Genomic DNA, 26,599 nt, shown 5'->3' with positions numbered 1-26,599 from the left:
TGTGAACATGATGGGCTATCACCACGGGAGAATCCTCACGGGAATATCTGTATTTGTCTTCTATTGCTGCAAAATCAATTACCACAAACTTAGTGGCTTATTCCAACTCATTTATTATCTCACAGTTCTGTATGTTACAAGTCCAGGCACAGGTCAGCTACGTTTGATACTGAGGGTCTCAGGAGGCCGAAATTTAGGTGTCAGCTAGGGTTACAGTGTCATCTGAAGTTTGAAGTACTCTTCCAAGCTAATCCAGGTTGTTAGAAGAATTCAGTTTCTTGTGGTTGTACAACAGAGGTCCTGGCTTCTCTCGCTGGCTGACAGCTGGAAAGTAGCTCTCATCTCCTAGAGGCCACCCTTAGGTCTTAGCCGATGTGGCCCTCTTTCAACATGGTAGCTAACTTCTTCAAGGCCCACAGGAGAATCTCTCAGACTTCTTGTGAGAGCTCACCTTATTAGGTCAGGCCCAGCTAGCACTGTCTCCCTGTTGATACTCAAAGCCAGCTGATTAGGGACCTTAACTGCATCTGCAAAATTCCTTGAACCTTGCCATATAACATAGTCTAATCATGGCCATATCATCAGGGGAGTATCATCAGGGCATTTGGTTTGTGGTAAAGGATTGCTTCAGTAGCACACTGTGAACATGACCCTATACACATACGGCTATAATTTTATAGGACTATATAGGTATATAGGATTTTACCTATATACCTATAGGATTTATACCATAGGACTATAGGATTTTATAATCATCTATATAAACTTTAAATTTTATGTCACTTTACAAGTGACAAAATGCTGGTACATATTCTACATTATCTGATTTTCAGGACTACCTGTCAGAGAGGCATAGGAGATATCAGTCTAATGTTACAGGTAGAAAAACCAAGCCTCAAAGTAGCTAAGAGATCACCCAAAGCTTTAGAGCAAATTAGTAGTGGAGTTGGGCTTCAGCCCAGGGTCTTTTCACATATAGTCCAGTGCTCTTTTTTCCTGTAGTTTTCAAACTGCATTTGGTGAGGTTCCAAGGAGATGTCTCAGGGACTACTGAGAGAACTGAGGGTGACTCAGAAGGAGGGCTAAGCATTGACACAGAGGCCCTACTTTTGTTTGTTCTATATGTTGGGGGTTCTATACAACCTTGCTGGCTTGCTAAAGGCAAAGAAGAATGTTTAAAAAAAATTTAGTTTAGGGGGCCAGCCCCGTGGCCCAGTGGTTAAGTTCGCACACTCTGCTTTGGCGGCCCAGGGTTTCGCCGGTTTGGATCCTGGGTGAGGACATGGCACCGCTCATTAGGCCATGTTGAGGTGGTGTCCCACAAGCCACAAGTAGAAGGAGCCACAACTAAAATATACAATTATGTACCAGGGGGATTTGGGGAGAAAAAAGCAGGAAAAAAAATAAAAAAGAAGATTGGCAACAGTTGTTAGCTCAGATGCCAATCTTTAAAAAAAAAAAAAATTAAGTTTAAAAAATGGTTAGATAGCTGTATATTAAAAGCCAAGAGTCTATTCCAGTCAAATTTTAGGAAGTTGTCATTTCTTGCAGCAGCTGTTGAACCTTTTATAAAGAAAAAGACAGAAAAAACAAAAAGAACCACATTAAACAGTTGGTTTGAAATGTACACTTAGGAAAAAAATGATGAACCCCACACCCTTCCTTTTTAAAATAATTTTAAAAAATTAATACCTTCTTAATGTCTGGTCTCTTATTTTTCTTTTCATGCAGACACTGACTAGCAACAGAATACATAGTTTCAACAGAAGTGGAATCAATGTCATTCATCTTCTTATCAATATAATCTTCAATTGTCTTTTCTTCATCTTCAATTTCGTCTTTAATATCTAGCTTTAAAATGAATGTTAAAACTTTCAGAGCTTCAAAGATAATTGAAAGGAATCAGAATATAAATTTTAATTATTTAATCTACTTCATAATAACATGTATTCATTTTACTTTCTACTTTTATAACTTTACTAAGAATTGAAGACATACAGGAGAAACTCTATTTATTTATACATACAGACATACCTACATACATACGTATACACCTTCTAGACACTTTCAGCCATTTGCTTTCTAATTTTTGCTTTATATTACTGAGCAAATTGCTCCCATGTTCCCATTAGCAGCATTTACTAGGCTGCCAGCACAGGGTCCTCTGCTTCTTGTGCTTGTGCTTGTGCTTCTGATAATGCAATTCCAACTTCTGGACCCAGACTCCCCCTCCCTGCACAAGCAAACTTCTCTATGGGTATTCACACTGTTGAATCAAAGAGAAAGAGAAAGGAGGAAAAAGGGGACAGGGCCATGATGAAAACTAATGAATAGGGAGAGTAGCGTAGGACTAGGATGGTGTAGCGAGTTGAGCAATGGCCCCCAAAAGATACAGCCATGTCCAAATCCCCAGAACCTGTCAATGTGACTTATTTGGGGAAAAAGTTCTTTGCAGGTGTAATTAAGTATTTTGAGAAAAGATCATCCAGGATTACCCAGGTGGGCCCCAAATCCAACGACAAGTGTCTGTATAAGAGAAAGAAAGAGAAGAAAACAGATACAGAGGAGAAGACAATGTGACCTGGAGGAGAGACTGGAGTGATGTGGCCACAAGTCAACAGCCACCAAGAAGCTGGAAGAGGCAAGGACAGATTCTCCCCAGAGCCTCCTAGGGGGAACGTGGCCCTGCAATACCTTGCTTTCAGACTCCTGGCTCCCAGAAATAGGAGAGAGTAAATTTCTGTCATTTTAAGCCTTTTTGTGGTAATTTTTTTACAGCAGCCCCAGGAAACAAATACAGATGGAAAAGACTATTTATGTGAGGTTAATTGTAAGCTCTCCAGAAACTCTTCCAAAGGAGAAATGTTGAAAGTGTTTGGGCAATGGCAGAATCTGGTGATAGAAAGGTCCTTTAAAAGATCACTCTCTTTTAGGTAAACTTGTATTAAAATCTTATTAGTTTACAGTCATACTGCATTCAAACCTCAAGAATAAGTGAAAGAGTACAATCTTCCCTGAAGTTTTAGGATTTTCAATATTATATGATGATGCGCAAAACCTGTGACCGAGATGGATTCCATGTTTTGTGTGTTTCATCCTTACTCAAGCCAAAGTTTTGAAGCTTTATAATATTCTGCAGGGGAAAAAGTCTGAGGCAAAACAATGGAAAACCTAGGCCTTTAGACAGATAGACCCTGCTTAAAAAGTATAAATTAGAAGGTAGTAAACCACTGGGTTCCGTCTTTAGTCCTCTATACCTTTTTTTATTGTCCTCCTGTATTTTCCAATCCATACCCAAAGCTTTATCTATGCCTGAACACTAATGGCTCAAAAACGCTATCTCCAGCCCAGGCTTCGTTCCTGAGCTCCAACAACCAAAGAGAGAATTTTATTTCTTTGATGAAAACAACATTTTCCTTTTTAGGTGCCACGGTAAAAAAAATTCAAGTAGGATCAAAATAACAACTTTTCACAATAATATTATGTTCTATAAATCTAATTTAATGTGAATTTTTTTTTTTTTTAAGGATTGGCACCTGGGCTAACAACTGTTGCCAATCTTTTTTTTTTTTTTCTTCTACTTTATCTCCCTAACCCCTGCCCTGTACGCAGTTGTATACCTTAGTTGCAGGTCCTTCTAGTTGTGGGATGTGGGACGCTGCCTCAACGTGGCCTGACGAGCGGTGCCATGTCCGCGCCCAGGATCCGAACCCTGGGCCGCCGCAGCGGAGCACGCGAACTTAACCACTCGGCCACGGAGCCAGCCCCCTAATGTGAAATATTATATAGCATGCAATGCATTACTAGATATCCAGGAAACCATGGAAAACTTTATAATGCACTGTTTTATAAGGGACACCTGTAGCAATATTATAATATATAGATATTCTACTTATGGCTTTTCTCTGAAAGAGTATGGCACCAAGCCCTTGAACAAATATATTAGATCTTTTGACTTTCTAATCCTCATTCTAGGGAAATAATCTGGTATACGTATATTGTCTAAATTTGTGACACTGGTTTGTCCCATTAGAACACATAAATTAGAATAAAGTCAGTGTAGTTATTTAACTAATTTTAAGAAAAACTTATACATGATAGCAGGTATTTCCATAAATCTTCAATTTTATAAAAAGATTCTTTAGATTCTTAAAATCTACTATATAGGGAAGAAAGGGCATAGCAGAATTTTCCTATAGTTTTAGCATTCAGTTAGTCTATTTATGTAATTATCAATGAATCCCTAATATAACAAATTAGGTAATGTTTTCTATGATAGCTTTATAAATAAAATACTTCATAATATAAATGGATAGAGAATTTTACTAGCAAGTCTATTCTGATACAAATTTGAATGGAAGCCATGTTGTTTTTTTCTCTCTGAGTTGAAAAGGCTATTAAAAATCATCCTGAAAGCAAAAAAATAAAAACATACTGGAGAAGACCTCAGAAATCATATAGTTCTATTCTACTTTTACCCACAAAGAAACTACAACATAGAAAATATAAGTGACTTTTCCAAGCTTCACAAATACTTCATGGAGAGCTGAGATTACAAATACTTGATGGTCTTCCCATATGCCACTATGTAACTGCCAATGGAAAGATTGCCAGTAGAAAATGACATTTCTAGACGCCAAATTTGCCCATATAAATTTAGAGTAGAAATGCAAAGAGAAAAGGACTGGAAAAAAAGAATTTTTCAGTTACCAATAACTGAGGTTCACGGTGTTCATCCACAGCTGGAAGTCCTGTTATTATTTCTAGTAAAACCTATGAAGACAAAAAAAAAAAAAATCCATTAACATAACACTCAAGATAACAAATAGAAACTAGAAGGAATATGGATCTTGATTATGAAGTCTGATCAATCATTTCCATACACAGTATTGTGTATTTTTGGCATTTAAGCAGAAAGAACACGACCTGTGGTCATTCCTCACCACCCCTCCTTCAAGGACACCCCAGATCCCACCCATCTCCACAAGTAGTTCTTTCCTACAGGCAACTTACTAAATGATCAGCTCCACTTAAAATGTGTTCTGGAAACTCCCACTCTGTTTCCTGTCTTGCAGGGGATTCTTCACAAGAATAATTTTCTCTGGCTCTTAGGAGAATATTATTTTCTAAACCTTAGGCATATCCTACAACCCTGCACCTTAACTTCACAGTGCTATGAAGTTAAATGTCCACATACGAAACATATATGAGAAAATAAGATGAAGGAGCAACCAATTTCTAGAACCACTCCCATACATCTCTCACTCCATCTTAAAAGTTATTGGGAAGAGACTGGTGGATCAGAAAATGCCAAAGCGTATTTCCTTAAAAAATATTTCATTTTTAAAATACGACACAAAAGTGTGTATGTATGACATGATTTATTTTACACACTGATTTAAGTTTCATATTAATTCCTGGGGATAGGATAGCAAAAAATCATTTCTCGCAGTAATTTCAAAATTAATTAAAACATTTTACAAATTGGGAGTTTTTATAACTTGCTCATTTAATTAGAGGTTGAAGTGAACAATTTACATCTTTACATAAAAGAACTAAGCAAGATAGGTATATTCCAAATATTCTACTTCAATTTCAAAATTATAGCCAGAACGACCATTGTTACTAATTATAGACATGAAACTTACCACACCAAAGCTGTAGATGTCAGATTTGGGCGTTATTTCTCCTCGCAAAGCTTCAGGTGCCATATAAGCTGTTGTTCCCATAATTCTGCTAGTCATGACTGTCTGAGTAAACCTCTCAGAAGCCCGTGCAAGCCCAAAGTCAGATATTTTAGCTGTAAAGGCTTCATCTAGTAAGATATTTGCACTGAAAAAATTTAATGTTTGGAGAAAAAATTGTTTTTCTTTCCAAGTAAGTCAAACTGTTCCTTAGATAGGTGTATGAATATATTTACCTATGTATTTAGAGTACACCATTTTATAATATATGTCATAAAAGCCTGAAATTTGTGCAAGTCAATCTAGAATTCAAATTAAAGAGAAATCATTGTTTTCTTCTTTGTTTCTTGAGGAAAAATTTTAGGAGAATAAAAACGAAATAAAACTGTCCACATTAGTGAGATATTTTCTTTATTTCATACATGATTTATTACATAGTAACTTCTCAGAATGTCTCCTAAAGCACCATTCTTGAATCCTAACATTTCTCAATTCATTTAAAGACAAATTTCCAACAGAAGTACCTCAATTATTCATTTTTTAATTCTTTTTTTCTGTACTAATGGAAATCTTTCAAAGAGGAAAGAATCTGGGTAAAATTTCTTAATTCATTCCTTATATGCATTCATTCATACTCTCGTACTTTCATTCAACAAAACTTTATTGAGGACTCCCTATACGTTATAGTATTTAAGCTCGGTGCTGGGCATTGGGAGACTCTTTGAATCCTGTCTATGACAAAGGTATATGAATAATTTTTAAAAATCCAATAAGAACCCCATAATGGTGATATTAGGTGCAAAATGCTGAGAGAACAACCACCTGCCTGGAAGAACTGAGGAAAATTTCAAAGAGAAGGCACAAAGTGTGCTTAGTCTTGAAGGATTATTAGAAGTTGACGGTTAAATAAGGGAAAGAAAGGCATTTTAGGCAAATGGAGCAATATATACAAAGTGATGAAAACAGAAAAACATATAGTCAATTTCAAGAAGCCGGCATCAACAGAACATGGAGAGAATTTGAACCTTATCCTGTGAACAACAGAATATCAAGTAAAGCTCACAGCAGAGACCTGATGTTATCAGACTTGACTTTTAGGACCATAGCCTGGCAGTGTAGTAGTGAATAGATGAGAACTGGTACAGACTGGGAGAGGGTTGACCGGGAAGGTTTGTAATAAAGAAAATGAGCGATAGTGAGGGTCTAAATAAAGGCACAGCACCAGGGAGAAGTCGGAGGGGAAAATTTTAAGGCACATTCACTAGAACTTTGTAATTAGTATGATACAGGGTATGAGAAAGTTCAGCTTGGGAGACAGGATGAATAGTGAGGTCATTCAATCAGGAAGAAAATACCGGATGAGGACTTTGGGTTGGAAGAGATGAGTTTGATTTCCGACATGTTAACATAGATGCTGCTGTGGGACATCCAGGTGAGGTGTTTTGAGTATGGAAATACTGCAAATATAGGATTGGAGGCAGATGATACAGATTTGAGAGTCATCCACATACAGACAGCACTGAAGTCAATATACTATCACTCAGCAAGAATAAGTAGGGTGAACAAAAGAGACAATGAGCTAAGAACATGAAGGAACACACCAGTATGTAAGGAATGGGAGATGGGGTCTTTCCTCTTCTCTAAGGCCAGTCCCTCTACTTGGACTCCTTCCTTCATTCTCAGGAACCTTACTCTATAAATGGTCTCACTGCTCTCTTCTATTGTATCATTTCCCTCTTCCCATAGGCATAAAAGCATACTTTAGTCTTTGCCATCTTAAAAAAGTTTCCTGAATGACACATGTTTCCAGCTATCACCCTTAACCAGCTAAACGTCTTAAAAGACTTGTCTATACTCGCATCTCAGTTCTTGGTCTATACTCACTCTCTTCTCAACTACAACCTGAATTCTAATCCAATTACTACTTGGAAGTAGGTCTCCATAAAGTCACTAATGACCTTCACGGCACTAATCAAATGGTTATTTTTTAGTCTTCATCCTGACCTCTAAAAAGCAATTGACTTTTTAGACTACTCCTTCTTGGGAAACACTCTCTTTCCTTGTTTTCAGGGATACCACACTCTCCTGGTTTTCGTTTTACCTTTCGGCACCTATTTTCTTAGATTCCCTTTTGGGATCATTCTTTTCTACTTGGCCATTAAGTCTCAAAGTTCCTCAGGACTAAATTTTGGGAACTTTTCTTAACGTGTATCTGTCCTTAAGCAAATACAATCATATGACAGCTATTCAATGATCACCCATATGCAAGTAATACAGAAATTTACATCTTTAGCTCAGAATTCCTTCAGCTCCAAACTTGTATACCACACTGTCTAACATCTCTACTTCTGTATCTTAAATGAATCTCAAACACAACATGTATAAGTGAGAATTCACATTCTCTACCCCTCGACCTGGTCCTCTTTCAGTGCTATCTATGTAAGCGAATCATTCCATAATCATTCCAAAATGCAATCCTGGAAGCCATAAATCCAAGAATCATCCCTGGCACTTTTCTCCCTTGACCCTTCTGAAGCCAAGATATTGGCAAGTCCTGCCATCTTAATCTCTCCAATCTGCTCACTCCTCTTCATATGAACTGATACCACCAAGACTTCTGTGACAGCCTCCTAACCACCCCTTCTTACAAACTATTCTCTACAAAGTGATCTTCTCAAATCTTAAATATGATGCTACATTCCTGCTTATAATTTTTCAATGGCATCTGATTACATTTATGATAAAACTAAAATCCTTACCTTGGTCGATTAGGTCCTACACGACTTAGCTCCCTGCCTACGTCCATAGTTTTATCTCACATCAGTCACCCCTTCAATTTCTGCACTTCAGTCATTCTGTACTTATTTCACTTCTTCTAATTCATCACACTCCCATGTTCCTTCTCAACACTGGTCTTACAAATGCGGTTCTTTCTGTCTAGAATGCTCTTCTCCCCATCTTCTATAGCCACCCTCAAATTGTGCCTACTTTTTCCCTGCTCATTCTTTGAATCTCTGCTTAGCTATCACTTCCTCAGGGAACGCTTCTTTATGCTAATACTATATACTAAATACAATATACTATACACTAAAGTTATATTATTATTTTGTAATTACTTGATTGATAAAACTCTATAAATCTACTGTATAAATCAAACTCTACAAATGCTACTTTTGCTAACTCTGTCATCTACAGCGCCTAGCATATAGTAGGTGCTCAATTAATATTTGTTAACTAAACAAATATGTCAGAAGGAAGAGAACTAAAAAGTACCCATGGGGGATGAAAGTGATTCATAAAAGAGTGATGAGCCAGGAAACGAGAAGGAAAATAATTTCGACAAAGCAAAGGTGGTCAAGAAGAACTGAATAACATGCTATTTAAAAAAAAAAGGTCAAGTAGGATGAATACTAGAAATAGGTTAGCGGGTTTGGAATATAGATGTCCTTAGTGAGAAGAGCTTCATGGGGTGCTCCAGGTTAAGACATGCATGTGAACAGGGAATAGAAAGAGAGCAAACTATTCTTTAAAGATGGTTTTCTGAAAGCTTTTTAACTGTAGCATTTACCTTTTAATATCTCTATGAATATGATGGTTTTCATGTAAAAAACTGATGCCATTAGCTGCACCATGAGCAATCTTGCATCTCATGTGCCAAGAAAGTGGTGGAGTATCATCCTTATGGAGTAAGAAACAAACCAATTAAAAAAAAAAGAGGAGGATAAAAAAATCTACAGAAAATATATAACAGAATATTTTTCTAAGCAAGTTCTGAAAAATACTATATTCCTAAGGATTTAGGACTATCGTTTTTTTAAGTTGTTAAAAAAAATTTCCAAATAACATCAAATGGGGGTTAGCATTTCTTATTTTACAATAGAAAGATATAAGATTATCTTCAAAGTCTAGCCTTGATTGATAATTTTACATTTTAGATTATCACCTAATAGAATGGCAATCCCAGTTGTTTACATATCAACTGTATAATTTTCATACAGCAGGAAAAATATTAAGATTAATGTGGTTTAAATGATCCTGTCACAAAGTAATACTAGTATTCCAACACAGAAACAGAAAGACAAACAGTCTGATAAACAAACATCTTACCAAGCAAGACAGTCTGTCCAGCAATGACCCATTAGGCATGTAAACATATACTAAGCAGAGGTCATCTCCATCACTTGAGAAACCAAGCAGTTCTACCAAGTTTTCATGTTGACACCTGTGACAAACAATTTTCCACTCAAAATTATTCTGATACATACATATATATAATCCAGCTGTAGGTTGAAATTTATTCAATTTAGAGTTTAACAGAAAAAAAGAGCAAGAAAATAGCGATATGCTATATATCATTATAATGTGATATATATGTTTATAATGTGTTTATATATGTTTATTATAGCTGTTTATAATTTTCTGCAAACAGTTCTCTTTTCACTCAATACTGATGAATATTAGACGCAAAACCTCTTTCTATTTTATAGTAAAACCTCAGTAATTCAGACCAGTGGAACTTGTGATAGTTTGGTTAAGGACTAGGCTGATGTGTACCTTTTTTTAGCACAATTTTCAATAAGAGCACAAACAAGATTTCAAGAAGTCTGTTGAAACTTTCATGACAACCCTTTCAAGAATTCTCTAACACATCCAAAGCACTGATTGACAGACATCTGATCTTCAATCACACCTAATCCACCCATTTCTGATCTTTAATCATGTCTGATTATCCATAACCTAATTTGAGTTTCTTTATAGACTAGAGAGTAATAAAACTAAAGAGAGATGAAGTACAACAAAACTGTAGTACAGTAGAAAGAAAACTGGGCTCAGAGTTCAGTCTTAAGTTTCAAGTCCAGCTCTGCCACTTCCTGGATATGTGACCTGTGGCAAGTTAACAAACTCACTGAGCCTCAGCTCCTTTACCTGCTGAATGGGGATAATAATACCTATTACGCAACATGGGTGCTGTGAGAATTAAATGAGCAAACATATAAAAGGGAGGCTAGAAGTACACCTAGAACATGATAAGTGTCCCATTCAAGTGCTTACTCATTTTGTTCATTCAAAATGATCTATAATTCTGGCATTTCACTATTTCAGGTCAGACTTCGATTTGAAATCAGTCTATCCTCATAAATATTTTAAAAAGTGCAAACTAAAACACCAAGTGCTCCATTTTCCACCAAATTGGCACATTTTAAAAATGAGTCAATAACACTTGCTGAGTTTATACTATATACAAGGCACTGGGGTAAGTGATTTACCTGCTTTGTTTTATTTAATCCTCAAAATAACATAATGAGGGAAGTACTATCAATATCCTATTTTACAGATGAGAAAATTAATGAATAGAGAGTTAAAGAAACTTGACAAAGGTCATTCTGCTAGTAAGATCCAGAGACTGGTACTTACTAAAAAACAGTAGTAATGCTCAATGGAGTGAGGGAGCAAGGAAGTTTGAAATTGTAATAACATTGCTGGTAGGAATATAAATTACCATAACTTATCTACAAAGCCATCTGGATATATACTTGCAAAGTCTTTAAAAGTTCATGTATTCCTTTTTTTTTAATTAAATAAATTTTTTTTGAGGAAGATTAGCCCTGAGCTAACTACTGCCAATCATCCTCTTTTTTGCTGAGGAAGACTGGCCCTGAGCTAACATCCATGCCCATCTTCCTCTACTTTATATGTGGCTTTTGCCAAGTGGTGCCATGTCCGCACCCAGGATCCAAACCAGCGAACCCCGGGCCACGGAGAAGGAGAACATGTGCACTTAACCGCTGCGCCACCGGGCCAGCCCCCAGAAGTTCATGCATTCTGAAGCTGTAATTCTTCTTCTGTAACTATTCTGATGAGCTAAGGGGAGTGGCATTTAAAGATTTACGTGCAAAGAGACTGAAAGAAGGTTTAATTTGTAATGTTGAAAATTAGAAACAAACCTAGTAAAATACCGGTTAAATAAAATATAACCCTCATACATGCTAGAATGTTGTATAATAATTTAAAATGTTTTAAAGTTATTTTATAGACACGGGAAAATGCTACACATACATCATGAAGCAAGTTTATTAAAATCTTAGCAATGGTTATCTCCGAGTGATATATTTAAGAGATTATTTTTATTAATTTAAAAATATTTTCTTCTATTTCCCAGATTATCTACTTCCAACAAGTTACTTTTAAGATTGGAGAGTGGAGGTAGGGGCAGGAGGAACAAGTCCTGAAAGTGTTTTGATTTTTTTTTCATCAGTGTGCATTATTTTTACTGTGAGCAAATTAATTCCAGTCTATTATTTCTTTCTTGAGGTTCAGCAACTAGAATTGGTGATTTATAGCAATGGGTGTAATGATTGTAAATTGGTAAATCCCATTGGGATTCAGATCAAAAGTTCAAGCTCAGAATCAGACAGATCTGGATTTGCAACCCACTCAGTTCTAACATTTATTGGCTATGTGGTCGTGGGCAAGTTATTTAATGATTCTAAAGCCCAGTAAAAAAAAAGTTGAGGGGAGATTTTAACAATTGTGAGGATTAAATGAGCCAATGCACATAAATTATATTGCACAGTGTCTGGCATATCGTATATACTTCGGTATCAATCACTTAATTATTAGAATAAATTTCCTGATTTGTTCCTCCTACTCCTCCTGATGATGCCCAACAATTTTCAAACATACTGGGTCAATGCCTTCTAAGCATTCTTGCATATAATAAGATTTATGTTTATGGGTTTATGGGTGTTAACTTATATGAAAGGACCTATTATTCTATACTTTTTTTTGTATCTCTACAATTCATCTCTCATGAATTCTGAGAGCAGGAAACATGATAATGGAAGATAGTTGAAATTCCATGTAACTTCACTACGATTTAAAATAATGACTGCTGTTTAATCTACAGGCATGCGAGTATATGTAGTCATAGAATTGTAGAGTCAAAGTTCTTTCAACTCCTCTTATCTAAACCCTTTATTTTAATTTTATATATTTGAAAATATCACTAGTTCATGGCACACACTGGTTAAGAAACCAGTTCCCTTACTCCTTGTCCTGCTCTTTCCTACTCTACCATACTGCCAAGTTAACTTACTTTGCCATTACTTTTATTTCTTGATCAAACTGTTGTTTCAGTTCTTCGGTGCTAATATCAACCATCTGAAAAAATAAAATAATATACAATATAATATATTATACAGTACAATAACCCCAAGGCTCCTAAAGCTAGAAAAGGGTGCAAGAGATTGTCTGGCTGATCCTGCTTTCTTTAATATTATTCTCCCCATTTTATAGAATAACCGAGAACTAGAAATATTAGTGATTTGCTCAAGGTCCCATGGCTGGTCAGTAGAAGGAAAAGAACCTTATAAACCATATAACCATACAAACTTCACTGAGTTATTGTGGGAACAAAATGAAATATTATGAGACTTCACTGCATAAACATTCCAAAAAAAAATTCAAGGTAACAGAAAACATAAGCAAATTTGAAGGCAAAAAGAAAAACAAAACCTACTGAGTATATGACAAACGGTGACTATTTTTACCACATAAATGTGTATTGTATTGACATTTTTAGATTATAATGACAGATCTACAATACACCAAATCAATAAGTAAATGATGAATATGATAATAGAAGTGGGTACAAAGGACGTAAAGAAGAAATTTTTCAATCTTTTTTCCAACTGTATATTTTCTAAACTATTTTTTATTTTTTTGAGGAAGATTAGCCTTGAGCTAACTGCTGCCAATCCTCCTCTTTTTGCTGAGGAAGACTGGCCCTGAGCTAACATCCATGCCCATCTTCCTCTACTTTATATGTGGGACGCCTACCACAGCATGGCCTGCCAAGTGATGCCGTGTCTGCACCTGGGATCCGAACCGGCAAACGCCGGGCCGCTGAAGCGGAACGTGTGCATTTAACCACTGCACCACCGGGCCAGCCCCTAAACTTTATTTTTAAATGAGAAAATAATACAAGAAAGTAATTTTTATAAAATTTCTTAGTGTCTTATCATCTAATCCTGATTGTGCATGAAACACTTTGTAGAGCACAACTTCTCAAATTCGTGAATCTCCCGAAATTATACGTATTATCATACATATGTGTACATAGCTATAATTTTGTAGAGATAGGATCCATAGCTTTCAACAAATTTTTAAATGTTAAGAACTACCAGCTTAGAATGATATTTATTTAAAGAAAATACGCACTGAAATAATATATTTCCTAAAGATTAATTTAAAACTTATATAGCACACTAGGGAACAACTGTTCCTTTAATTCTTTTTATTCCTGAAAATGTAACTTACTGCTGCAAGCTTCTTCACTGCTACCATTCTGTTGTTCACGTAGCCTTTATATACAACTCCAAAACCTCCCTCTCCCATTTTGTTACCACCGATAGAGACGGGTCGTTCATCAAAGTTATTTGTGACATTCTTCAGTTCATAAAATGAAAAACAGTGAAAACCTATAATGTCAGTAAAATAAGGAAAAAAGTGCTTCAATTAAAAAGAAATTGGTTTTAATAACTTCATTATTTTCTCAATTTGAATATTTTATACATATGCAAATATTTACAATGAATTAGGCATGATGGGGGAGAATAAAACCATTTGTTACATACAAATTTTACACTCTATCTTGAGAATTCTCTTTGGTGGTCCTCCACTCAAAAGTCTAGTCACTTGTTTTCTTTATAAAATGACCCTTTCAAGCTATGTAAATATTTACTTAATTTTTTCATATCTTCTGTGGATGTTTGTATGTCCTATTGCCTCTACTCATTGATAACACACTGAATACAATGAAAATGGTGCTTAATAAAAAACACAAAAGAGCCATTGTCAGTGTGTACAAACAAAAGGAGAGGTTTATTTTAAAGCAGTGATGGACATAACGACAAACCCACTAGTGGAAAGCACTGCAAATGTTACTTACGTGTATCACTGACTTCTAAGCTTCCATTTTCTGGACTTGAGGAGTCAGGTGGCACATAGTTTTGTTCAGGATTCTGCACAGGTATAACAGATGTCCTGTCTTTGCCATAGAGAGGTATCTGTTTCTGCTGAATTGTTATGGCTTCTTTAGAAGGTAGTATATTCACAGTTTTGGGAACAGCATCTGCCAAATGAAATTAAATATGAGTGTCCTTCTATATGAAAAAGTGTTTGTGAAAAAGTTAAACTAGGAACTAGGTTCATTTTACATCATTCCAGTTTCCACATGTTAACCCCATATTCTCACAGCACACACAAGAAGTTACCTAGTTAGAATCTAAGTTTCGATAAAGATGGGTAGAGAGGGTAAGGCGGTGTTTTCAGAGAGGGGTCCATGAACTGCCTGCATTGGAAGCACTGAAGTATTTGTTTACAAACATAGACTTTGAACCCAGTTCCAGAATTCTGAGGATGAGGTCTGGAATAGAGTTGATGAAGCTACATGTTTAACAAGAACCCCAGGTGATTCTTATGCGCACTGAATGGTGAGACCCACTGGTGTAAATGTCATCAAAGAGAAAAAAGTAAGGTTATGAGGTAACTAGATGCTAACCCACTGCAATACAATGTAAGGAAATCATGATCACAGAGTCCCATCGGGGTGGAAGTTGAGAGTGAAAAAAAAGCAAGAGCTCAAAAAAAAAAAAATTCCATCCTTATAAACTTCGTATTGGCACAAAACTACCTGACTTTAATAGTGGGATCAGACTCAATCATGAACCTCCATCTCCTTAGCAGCAAGTCCACCGTGTGCTATGTCTGGGGTGCTTGTTAACGAGTTGAAGAGAGTTGAAAGAATGAAAAGGAGTCTTAAATGTAAGGTTCATCTACTATGAGAAAAAAGCAAGAGTAAGAAGAAATGTTCCTATTTTTTCCATTTGTCTTTCCACCCTAATTGTTGATGCCCTAGGCACACTCAGTTTACCTGGTAGCAAAAGACTCGCAGGGGCAAAAAACTCGTTTTGGACCAAAAGATCCACAAGATCACCAACTGTGCAATTCGTGGTGCCCCAGTCAAACAGTAATTCACAAGTGGGACTTTTTCCAGTTTGAAGTAATGCTTCAAATCTCCTTCAAAGCAAGTAACAAAGAAACAAAATTAGTATGTAAATAGAGTTAACACGAAAATAGGAATTATTCTCCCTGCCCCTGCCTCGCCCACAGAACCTCCTATAATATGAAAGGAAAAGGACAGCAAGAGAACTAGCAAGAATTACGGAGAATAGGAAAGATAAGCTGAAGGAAAAAAGATGCCAAAGATGATGATAACATGAGTTAACATATACTGAACACTTACTGAGTATTTGCTTAGTGGGTTACAGGATGCAGACACATGAACTCCTTTAATTCTCAAACATACTATGAATATCATACTAATTTACTAATGAGAAGGCCAGGTGTGGAGAGGTAAAGTAACCAGCCCATAGCCACACAGCCAATAAGCTGTATCAAAATTGAGGTCCAAATTCAGATCTCACTTGACATAAGGGTGTGCTCTCAACTACTAAGCTATATATAATACTTCCCGACATGACTTACTAACTCGGCTAGCTATATGATTTTTAATAAACCAGCCTGCTTAAAGAAACAGAAGATTCGTAAACTTGGAGAATTCTTCCTTTGATCTTAACTATATTTCAGTTAAATTGAAGGGAAAACACAGATCAGTTTTTCATTCCCATTTCTTTAAAAATCAGGTTTGAAAAGTGACTTTTAAAAATATAAACAACATAGCTTTTTCCGTTTTTCCTCCAAATTTTTTAACAATTTGAAACCTATAGAAAAGTTGAAAGACTAACACCATGAGGGGGCTGGCCCCGTGGCCGAGTGGTTAAGTCCGTGCGCTCCGCTGCAGGCGGCCCAGTGTTTCGTTGCTTCGAATCCTGGGCAAGGACATGGTACTGCTCATCGAGCCATGCTGAGGCGGCGTCCACATGCTACAACTAGAAGGACCCACAACGAAGAATATACAACTATGTACTGGGGGGCTTTGGGGAGAAAAAGGAAAAAATAAAATCTTTAAAAAAAAAGAAAAAAAAAAGAAAAGTTGAAAGACTAACACCATGAACAATCATTTACCCTTCACTTAGATTCACCATTGGCCAATTGATAACATTTTGCCATGTTTGTGCTCTCGCCCTCTCCCTCTGTGTCTCTATCTGTGTGAGCTTTAGAGCGTAGGCCAGTTGCCTTGCAGAATGTCTCACAGTCTAGATTTGTCTGGCTATTTTCTCACGATTAAATTCAGGTTAAAAATTTTGTTAAGGACACTACACAGGTGACAATATGGCCTTCCCACTGTATCTCACCTGGAGGCACATAATGGCAGTTTGTGCCATTATTGGTGAAACAGGGTTTGTTTATCCGGTTGGGGAGGTGTACTTCAGGTTTTTCTCAATAAAAGTACCTTTCTTCTTCATAATTAATAAGTAATTGTGGATAATCTTTGGAAATCTTGCACATATCTTGTTCATCAACAACCTTTCACCTCGTGGTTTTACCACTCGCTCATGAGCCTTGCGTGAATCAATTACTCATTGGCGGTTCTAAATTGGCAACTTCCTAATTCTATCATTCTTCCAATAATTATTTGCTGCCATTATTCTCTAAAAGAGAGCTTTTTCTCCCCCCCACCACTGTCTTAACTATCCTCCAAAAGTTTTTAATAGTAGTATCAACAAACTATCTTCAAAAATTGGCTTTCAAGGTTTAAATTAAGCTTCTTTTAATTAATTTAAGATGTCATCCTTCATACAAGGAAACATTTCTTGGAAGGACTAATATTGGAGCTAAGGCTTTAGGTTCTTTATCAGGTTAACGCTGAAAATCACAAATAAATTTTTTTCCTCTTGCCTCCAAAGACAGATTTTGACATAGGTTTGGGCTGAAATAACAGGCAAAAATAAAATCTGGACTCATATTTTACACCAAATGAAGCACAGATAAATAGAGAGAAAGAATGGAAGTTATCTGAAGATAGTATTGAAAAATCCTGGCTATGAACTAAGAATTCTGTTCATAGATGTGTACGTTTGCAAGCAACTTTAAAATGTCAATTTGAAGAATTCCCAAAATACACTGTTAAAGTTAACTAGAGATTCACACACTTAGAAGTTCAGGCTCCAGAATTTTGCTAGAAATTCTTATATTCTTATGTCACTTTAATCTGGAAATCACGTGTGAGGCACAGTGAACTGTATTTGGCTTGCCAAACAGAATTAGAGTAAAATTGGGACTCTTAAATCTAACCTAAAAACTTATTTGCAAGATCACTATATTAGCCTAGTTGATATATTGGAGAATGAAGGAAAAGTTGCAAGAAAAAAAAAAATAAGGTTATTAATTACCATTATCTCCCCTAGTGAGAGGCTTACTTTCTGCAACATTAGACAGTATTTATACATATTAATCATTCTAGATTGTGATGTAAGAATTTAAAAAGAAAAAGAATGTTATAGGTTACCTTATGTGAAACTGATTGTATCTATCATCACCAGATGGTTTCTTAATAGCTACTGCCAACTTCTTCCATCCTTCTTGAGGATCAATAAAATCTGATAGCTTCCTAATTAGTCCAAGGTTGAGGCAGCGCACATATGTTGATGGGGTGATGGGTTTGTTCATCTTCTATCCCTAAAAATATGGAATATTCTCATTAAAATTTTACAGTAGTTTTAACGATGACATGTAAGCTTACACATCACACTTTGCTAAAACATATGAAATGCTGGCAACTATGACGCCATCATAAAGGAACACTCCAAAGTCAACTAGCTGATAGCCTAAGAAGAAATTAAAATTGTAGTTTATTTGTCTAATTATCCTCTGAGCTTGCTTGCTTTCTCCACCTATAAATATCAATTAAAAAACTGAAGGATTTTTTTTTCTGACACTGACATTTTCCGAGTGAAATTTACACAAAGGAGCAAAAAGTTTACTTTTTCAGAAAAATTCCTGTGAACATACTCAGGAATCAAATCTATTAATAAAAGAGATCTATTTTTCAATTTAAAATTTTTTTTCTCAATCAGTATTTCTTTACTATTAAATACTTATGCAACACTCTGGTAGAAGTAAAAAAAAAATATGTCCTGAAATAATCTGTATACAATTAAAAGATATGGTCTATTCACCACCTTTTCATATAACATGTTCTTTCTTGACTCCTCCACGTTTTTTGAGTCCATCAGACTTGCCTCATCACAATTCATTCCCTATTAAACCAAACCCTGTGGTTCACCACTTTACTCTCTAGACAGAAACTTTATTTCCTGTCTCCTTTTTCTTCTGCTACTCCACCCTGGAAAGCTGCAGCCAGGGATAAATCTCACAATTTTATTTGTACACCAGTGCTTCTGAATACAGCTGTAAAGAACTAGATAACTGAGCAGACTGGTGTGAATGCAAATTTATGGGGACCCCCTTTCCACTGGGCCTTCAACATTGCTGTTAATCCTTTTATTGTCTTTGCTCATTACCCTTAGGGACCATTTCACATCTTTACCTTTCTCACATCGTTTTATTTGATCTCCATGTTCCTATTCTCAGCAGGTGGTGACCTTTCCTTCTAATTAATCGAGACAAATAGATTCAGATATTCTTCTGTCAATTATTCTCCTGCTGGGACCAGCCCTGTGGCCGAGTGGTTAAGTCTGCGCGTTCTGCTTCACTGGCCCAGGGTTTTACCGGTTTGGATCCCGGGTATGGACATGGCACCGCTCATCAAGCCATGCTGAGGCGGCGTCCCACATAGCACAACCAGAGGCACTCATAACTAGAATATCCAACTATGTACTGGGAGCTTTTGGGGAGAAGAAGAAGAGGAAAAAGAAAGATTGGCAACAGATGTTAGCTCAGATGCCAATCTTTTAAACAAAAAAGCAGTCTCTTTGTTTATCCACTTGAATATGGATGTATTACATTAAAAAAATTTATTCTCCTGCTCCCTTATGTATTTTTATTTTTAAAATGCAATATAATTAATTTTCAGAGTAAAGATTATATTCGTGTGGTCCCAAATTCAGAAACTATAAATGAGTAGGCAGCAAAAAGCCCCCCTGTATCCTTGGCCTTTTTATTAATATTGTCTTCTCTTTGGCCTTCTTTGACCACCACATCTAAGTGGATCTATCCTCAACCTAATTATCTTTCCTTATGGCACAATGTGTTTGTAATCGCATATTTATTTGTTTAGTTGCTTACTAACTGTCTCCTCCATTAAACTCTAAGCTCCATTAGTTCAGGGACCATGCTCATTTTATTCACTAACATATAACAAGTGACCAGCGCATTGTAGATATTACAAAGCTGTTGTTAAGTGTTGTTAAGTGCTAGGAATAAATGAATTTCTTACCCTGTACCATGCTGGGTGATTTATTTATTTCACTTAGTCCTCACAGTGACTAAGGCAGTTTTATCATCTCTATTTCATCAAGGTAGCAAGTGAAAGAGCTAGGACTTGAACCCATATCTGACTCCAAAATTCATGCCATATGCCTCTGCTTCTGTAACTCAATGCATTGTTCGTGTCATTCTCTTTTCTAGAAAGACTAGTCATTTCCTTTCATATGTTCATATAGTCAAAAAACAGATATCAGGATTGGTACTAAGCGATGGAAGCTATAGAGAAGAGGAAATCTTTGTTTTAAGCTTCTTAGTCTAGCAGGAGATACAACGAGTGATAAATGTTACAAGAGGTGTGTGAAGAGTGCTATGGGGCCCAGAGAAGGAGCACCAAGCTGAGGCAGTCTGAAGGAGGTACAGCAAGACAAAGTTGGGTGGGGTGAGAGGCTGAAAGGATGAGTGAAAAGGAATGAGGATAAACCCAAAAGGAAACTCCAGGCACCAGGAATAGCACAGGAGAGCATGAATTAGGCTCAGGCAAGGCATTTGCTATGGCTGGACCATAGAAGGCATGTCATTAAGTAATAAAGAGATGAGGCTGGAGAGGGAGGCAGGGCCAAACCATCATGTGCCTCGTACGCCAAGACCAGCAGTTGAAACTCTACATTAAAAGTTACAGAGGAGCCATTTCAGGATTTCAAGGAAAGCTTTTATGTGATCTTATGTGGTTAAGCGTATTCCTCCCGATAAAAAATTGAAGGGATGTATACTGAGGCAAGGAGAGCACTTTGAAAACTTTGCAATAATCTAAGTGAGCAGAAACGAATGCGTGAAAAAAGTATATGGTTGGGGAAAAAAGAGGAGAAAGATTCAAAGATTTAGGAGGCCAAATCAAAATAATTTCATGAAAGATCAGATATTAGAGGGAAAGGAGAGTGTGGGAAACAAAGAAGCTGATTCCTGGCTTTTTCGGCTTGGGCAATTAGGTAGATGATGGAGGAAATGAAGTGTTTAGTTCTGGTCATGTTAAAGGTGAAATATCTACCTCTGGCACTGTCTAGGGGAGTTAGCACAAAGGAGCTGGATATATGCTCTGGAGCCTAGGAGAAGAGGTTTAGGTAAAGAATGTTTGCTATATGAGCATTCTCATATGTTCATATATGAATAGCAGGTTGAAGCAACAAGTAAATGCCTGTTAGAAATATATAGAATGTGAAGAAATGAAAAGAAAGAAGAACTCTTAAAAAGTATTGATAAGTCATGGAGGTAAGAAGAAAACCAGGACAGTAGCAGATTAGAGATTTCTAGGATGGCGGATAGGCTGGTATAAAAGACTCAAAGAGGTCAAATAAATACTGACGGATGTGCTAGATTTGGAAACCAGAAGGCCACTGGGTAACTTAAGAACAGTTTTAGTGGAGCAGCAAGTGAATGGTAGAAATGCATTTTCCAAGAAGTCTGGCTAAGAAGGAAAGAAGAGAGAGAGGGAAAGAAGGCAGCAGTTTGCAAACTTGGTCTCAGTACTGTTTACATTCTTAAAAATTATTGTGGACTCCAAAGAGCTTTGTTTATGTCAGTTATATCTACGAATATCTACCATTTTAGAAATTGACACTGAGAAATTTAAAAATTGCTTATTAATTCATTTAAAAATAATAATAAATGTACTCCATGTTAGCATACATATTGTAATAAAAAATAACTATATTTTCCAAAAGCAAAATAGAAGAGTGACATTGTTTTACAGTTTTGCAAATTTCCCTAATGTTTAACTTAACAGAAGACAGTTGGATTCTCATATCTGCTTCTGCATTTAATCTGCTGCAATATATCATTTTGGTTGATGTATATAGAGAAAATCCAGCTTCACACAGACATATAGCTGGAAAAGGGAAGAGGTTTTTCTGTGTGTGTGTGTGTGTGTGTGTGTGCTGAGGAAGACTGCCCCAAGCTAACATCTGTTGCCAATCTTCCTCTATTTTGTATGTAGGTTGCGGCCACAGCATGGCTGAGGAGTAATGTGGGTCTGCACCTGGGATCCGAACCGGTGAACCCGGGCCACCAAAGTGGAGCATACCACTCTTTAACCACTATGCCCCAAAGCCAGCCCTGGGAGAAGTATTTTAACAGCCTTCTCACAAAGTAGTAGATATTTTCCTTTGATACTATACTAAAACTTGACAAGAGATAATTTCTTAAAAGTTAGCTGCAACGTGGAATCTAAAACCATATCAGTGAACTCTGTCACATTAAAATTCATTGCTCACTGAATGAATCTTTTACCCATAGGTGATTTTGACATTATGAACTTCTTGAAAGAGACTTGGGGACCCCCATGATCCCTGAGAACTGTTGGTTTAAGGTGTAAGACTTAAGCTTGGTTGAAGACACAAAAGGGATAACGAATTGAGTCTAGGTGAAGAGGTCAGCCTAGAATAGAAGGCAGCCTTTTGCTCTGAATCTAGAAAGAGGGAAGCAGACGTTTAATTACACGTATATTTGAAGGGAGAGGGAGAATTCCCACGCAATGTTGTTTTCTCTGTGAAGCAGGAGGTGAGGTACAAGAATTGCCCAAGAACCTTGAGAGTCATCTGGTAAATGCCTACTATTCCTTCAAGCCTAACGCACAGGCACTATTGGTCACTGTGATAGTCATCTCTTTTGTTCCAAACTGTCACCTGGTCACTCTTCTATTATAACAATTATATTTTAATATTTATGTGTCTGTTTTTTCTCCTAGAGAGTGTGCTCTCCTGAGCAGGGACCCAACCAAATTCAGCTTTAGCAGCTACTCAAATTACTTGTGCTGAATGAGAGAAAGACTTATGTTTTTAAATTAAGAAATCATATCTGACTATAGATTTTGCAGTTGCTCCATTCACATTATTTTTTCCTTATTTATCCAGATTTCTCTCCACTTTAAGAAGTACAATGTGATTGCCAAAGCTAGTAAAGGTAGAACTGCTTAGTAATCCTAAAAGCTAGAGCTGAAATACAGGGAACTGAGAATAAAACAGTTGATTTTAAGACCAAGGACAAATTCTGTAGCTCTCCTGCACGTAGATTTCCAGCAGAGGTGATGGCACAGGGATACCAGGGAAAGGAAGGCCTTCTAACAACTTCTCCATACATATACACTTGGAAGTTCTACATCTCAGAATGTAAAATTTTTGTTGAAACATGCATTCTATACTACCACCAACACATATTTAGAAGAACATACACCAAAATATTAGCCGTGGTTACCTCTTGACAGTGATTTTTATGGCTGTTTTATTTTTGTTGGCTTTTCTGCATCTTCAATAATGAAAATAAATTATTTGTGCAGAAAAATTTTAAAGTGTCACCTCTTTCAAAGTGTTCAAGATTTTACTTTAGCGCACTTAGGATTCACAGAAGTGGAAAAGGATATATTGCTTATAAATAAATAAATAAATAAATAAATAAATAAATAAATAAATAAATAAATATCTCCATGACTAGTTTTTCATGCCATTAATTCTCATGGTAAAGAAAAACCATTCATGTTTTCAAACAGGACAACTCAGACAGGAATACAAGGTAAGGTGATAACTGAGAAATATACTTAAACCAGCATCCATCTGTGGAACCCAATGCCTTCCTACTCATATGCACGTTCACAAACAAAGTACTGCGCCCAAAATAGGAATTCAAAGAATTCCTGTCAAGTGAATTAATAAAGTTTTCAGACTGTGCTTTATTATCACTCTGATCAGAGGGAGAGAACATAGAGGGGTGGAGGGAAGAGGGACTTTGAAGCGACATGGGCCTGGGTTCTAACACAGCTCTTCCACAAACCAACTGTGACCAGGGTCAATAATGTAATTTCTCTGGACCTTGGTTTCTTCATCTGAAAAACAGAGATGGAAACAGCTAAGAGTTGCTGTAATATTTAAAATCAACAAACGTGTAGGGCCTAATCCTATCAATAATAGGTGATCAAAAACAGATGTGGTGATTATTTTATGGAAGAAGTTATTTTTATATCATATTAAAAAAAGAAATGTGAAGAGTTGTATTTAAGCTCAATTTTCAGAATAGTGGTGAGGGGATACTGAGAAAATGGAAATAAGAGGACTGGGAATATAGCTAAGCCTTTAGATGGTGGTAGGTCTTATTTTTCAAGTATAGTATGTTTAATATGTTTATAACCTTCCTAAAATACATTATTCACTCCCAAGCTTTCTTAAGCAAAATATGCTTGACAACCATTAATCTTTATTTCTGGAAAACTCAAAATCATCTTTATGAGCAAAAGCTGGTGATACCTTCCAGACCTATTAAATTATATACGGCTGCCCTTCTCAAACTGGGATCTGTGCTGGTATGCCATAGATTAGACATAACACATCATTCTTAAACATTGTTTTAACTCAATGGTAAGTTATTTAAAATGCTTTGTCTATATTAAAAAATATTATTCATTCATCAAATATTTACTAGGTATCTACTTGTGCTATTGATCCCTGGAGATAAAGCATTAGGAAAACAAGAAAAAAAATAACTGAACTCATGGAGCTTATATTCTAACAGAGGAAGACAGGCAATAAGCAAATAAACTTGATAGTACATTAGATGGTGCTAAATGGAGTGGAAAAAAAATAAACAGAAAAGGGTTTCAATTTTAAATAAGGTAATCAGAGTAGGACTCAATAAGAGGGTGTCATTTGAGTAAAGGCTTGAAGAAATGAGAAAGCCACAGAGAAAGGATTATCTGTGGGAAAAGTTTCTGGGCAAAGAAACAGTAACTGCAAGGGTCTGAAGTGGGCCCGCTGAGAAAGAGCAAGGAGAGAGAGACTGGAGAGGAGGGAGCAGGAAAGTAACAGATTAGATGAGAGAGGTAAGGGGCCAGGTCTCCTAGGGCCTTGCTGACTTTGTTTATCCTGAGTGAGATGAGAAGAGAGTGGAGGTTTTGAGAACACTGGGGTTACAGCTGAGAATAATGGATACTGGAGGAAGGGCAGAGAAGCAGGGAGAGACCAACCAGCAGAGCACACCAATAATCCAGGTGGGAGGTGCTGGCAGCCTGGACCAGAGTGGGAGCAGAGAAGGTGCCAAGTCCTGGAATGATGGATGCTTTCTGAGGTAGAGCAAATAGAAACCTATGTGCTGATGTGAAGGGTGGGAAGACGGCACCAAGGTTTTTGGCCTGAACAAGTTTCCTGACATTTACTGAGATGGAGAAGACTCTGGAAGGAGCAAATTTGGCCCGGAAGATCAGGAGCTCGGTTTGCACAGGCAGAAAACAAACTTCAAATGAATGTTTAGTATGCAAACTGGAGAATAAAATAAATCGGAACCGACAGACGTCTTCAAGGATTAACCCCCGAAATGGAAAAGGCAGAGTTTAATATTCTCTGCTCTTAGGGCTCCTTGGGCAGATACGTTTTTGAGACACTAACAGAGCTATGTGTTCCCATTCTAAATAGCTAAAGCGCTTTCTCATGGTCTGCCTTTCATCCCTTTGCTGCTTCTCTTACTTCCAGGCTGTCAGGTCCACTTTTCCCATCTGATAAGGCACTTATCTGATCCTTACAACCCCTCTCCACTTTCTAATTTCCTGGAAGCTTGGAAGCCGGAGAACAAGCTAATTAGAATCCCGTGGAGGCTCAGAATGCTTTCCACGACACGAGCATCTCCGCCGGTGCTGGCCTCACTTCCTGGTTCTCAGGAAAAGAGATTTCATTTCGTAAACGGGTTCTCGGAACACAGCGCCTGGGAGTGGGGAAACCTGAAGCGAGGTCCGACGGAGCTGGCTGGACCAACGCCTGGGGCCGCCTCCCCACGCCCCAGCTTCCTCCTCAGCTCCCACTAACTTTCGGATCCCCAGGCACCCACCCAAGCCTTTATCCCGGAGCAAGCTCTGCGCACTCGACCTACTTCCTCTCTAACTCCTCTCACTTTGAAGCAAAGGCGACTTTCCTTACGAAAGGGTCCCTGGAGCAGAGGGACGGACGCCGGGGCTCGGACCTCGGAGCACTTGCGCCGAAGGAGGCGTGCACGGCCGGAATCCCTTACCTGCCCAGGTGCGAGGCACGGGGGGCGGGCGGGGCGCCGCCGGGCTAAGCCAGAGGCCGAGGAACCAGCTCACAGCCCAGGGCCGGGCCGGGGCGGGGCCAACCAGGCAGGCCCCGCCCATGCCCCGCCTCCACCCCGTTCTCTTCCTCTTTGGGCCTCCAGGCGGCTCCACATCGTGAGAAATTCCAGGTCTCGCGTAAGGCACTTCTTAAAGTGGGAGCCTGCCCCTTTAAATACGCCTCGGTCGGAGGCCAAATAGTTTAAGGCTTCCGGGCATGCGCACAGCATTGCGCCGAGGAATGCCTTAACCTGGACGTGAGGTAGGCCGACTCAAGATTCTTGCGCGATGTGGGGCTTGTGTGTGGTGGATGACAAGGTTGGCATTGAGACCCCGACCCTTTGACCCCAAAAGGAGGGCCACGTAGGCTAGTATCGCGCCCTGGGACAGGCGGGGGTGGACAGGGAGCAGGGAGCAGAAGCAAGTGGAGCTGCCGGCGGTGCGTGGGGGTGCTTTTGGACGCTCC

General features: G+C 37.7%; 2 protein-coding genes across 7 annotated transcripts in view; one reads left to right on the top strand and one right to left on the bottom strand.

The window, feature by feature from the left end:
* Window positions 1-93: 93 nt before the first annotated feature.
* IRAK4 (interleukin 1 receptor associated kinase 4) lies at window positions 94-26,280 on the bottom strand. Of its 2 annotated transcripts, none has more exons than XM_001488439.7 (12): window positions 26,076-26,280; window positions 18,157-18,326; window positions 15,619-15,764; window positions 14,635-14,817; window positions 14,004-14,164; window positions 12,781-12,845; window positions 9,792-9,906; window positions 9,253-9,362; window positions 5,649-5,832; window positions 4,711-4,773; window positions 1,693-1,851; window positions 94-1,563 (listed from the first exon to the last, which is right to left on the bottom strand). In XM_001488439.7, the coding sequence occupies exons 2-12, from the start codon at window positions 18,315-18,317 to the stop codon at window positions 1,528-1,530; spliced, it is 1,383 nt and encodes a 460-aa protein (XP_001488489.1). In that variant the 5' UTR covers window positions 18,318-18,326; window positions 26,076-26,280; the 3' UTR covers window positions 94-1,527. The 2 variants fall into 2 exon arrangements, with proteins under 2 accessions (XP_001488489.1, XP_005611148.1); XM_005611091.4 differs by having other exon boundaries at window positions 25,938-26,126.
* The window catches only part of PUS7L (pseudouridine synthase 7 like), a 39,959-nt gene continuing 38,440 nt past the window's right edge, over window positions 25,081-26,599 (top strand). For 2 of the 5 annotated variants that reach the window (XR_011440043.1, XM_070271267.1), the window contains exon 1: window positions 26,267-26,395. The gene's annotated coding sequence lies outside the window, so the exon portion shown is untranslated. Of the gene's footprint in view, window positions 26,084-26,218; window positions 26,396-26,599 lie in introns of those variants that run through there. The other 3 variants (XM_014740935.3, XM_001489281.7, XM_070271268.1) reach the window with 3 other exon arrangements.

Source organism: Equus caballus, chromosome 6 (assembly GCF_041296265.1).
Source record: "Equus caballus isolate H_3958 breed thoroughbred chromosome 6, TB-T2T, whole genome shotgun sequence".
NCBI classification, from domain to species: domain Eukaryota; kingdom Metazoa; phylum Chordata; class Mammalia; order Perissodactyla; family Equidae; genus Equus; species Equus caballus.
The sequence above is the reverse complement of the archived record's forward strand: the minus strand, read 5'-3'. Positions and strand labels throughout refer to the sequence as shown.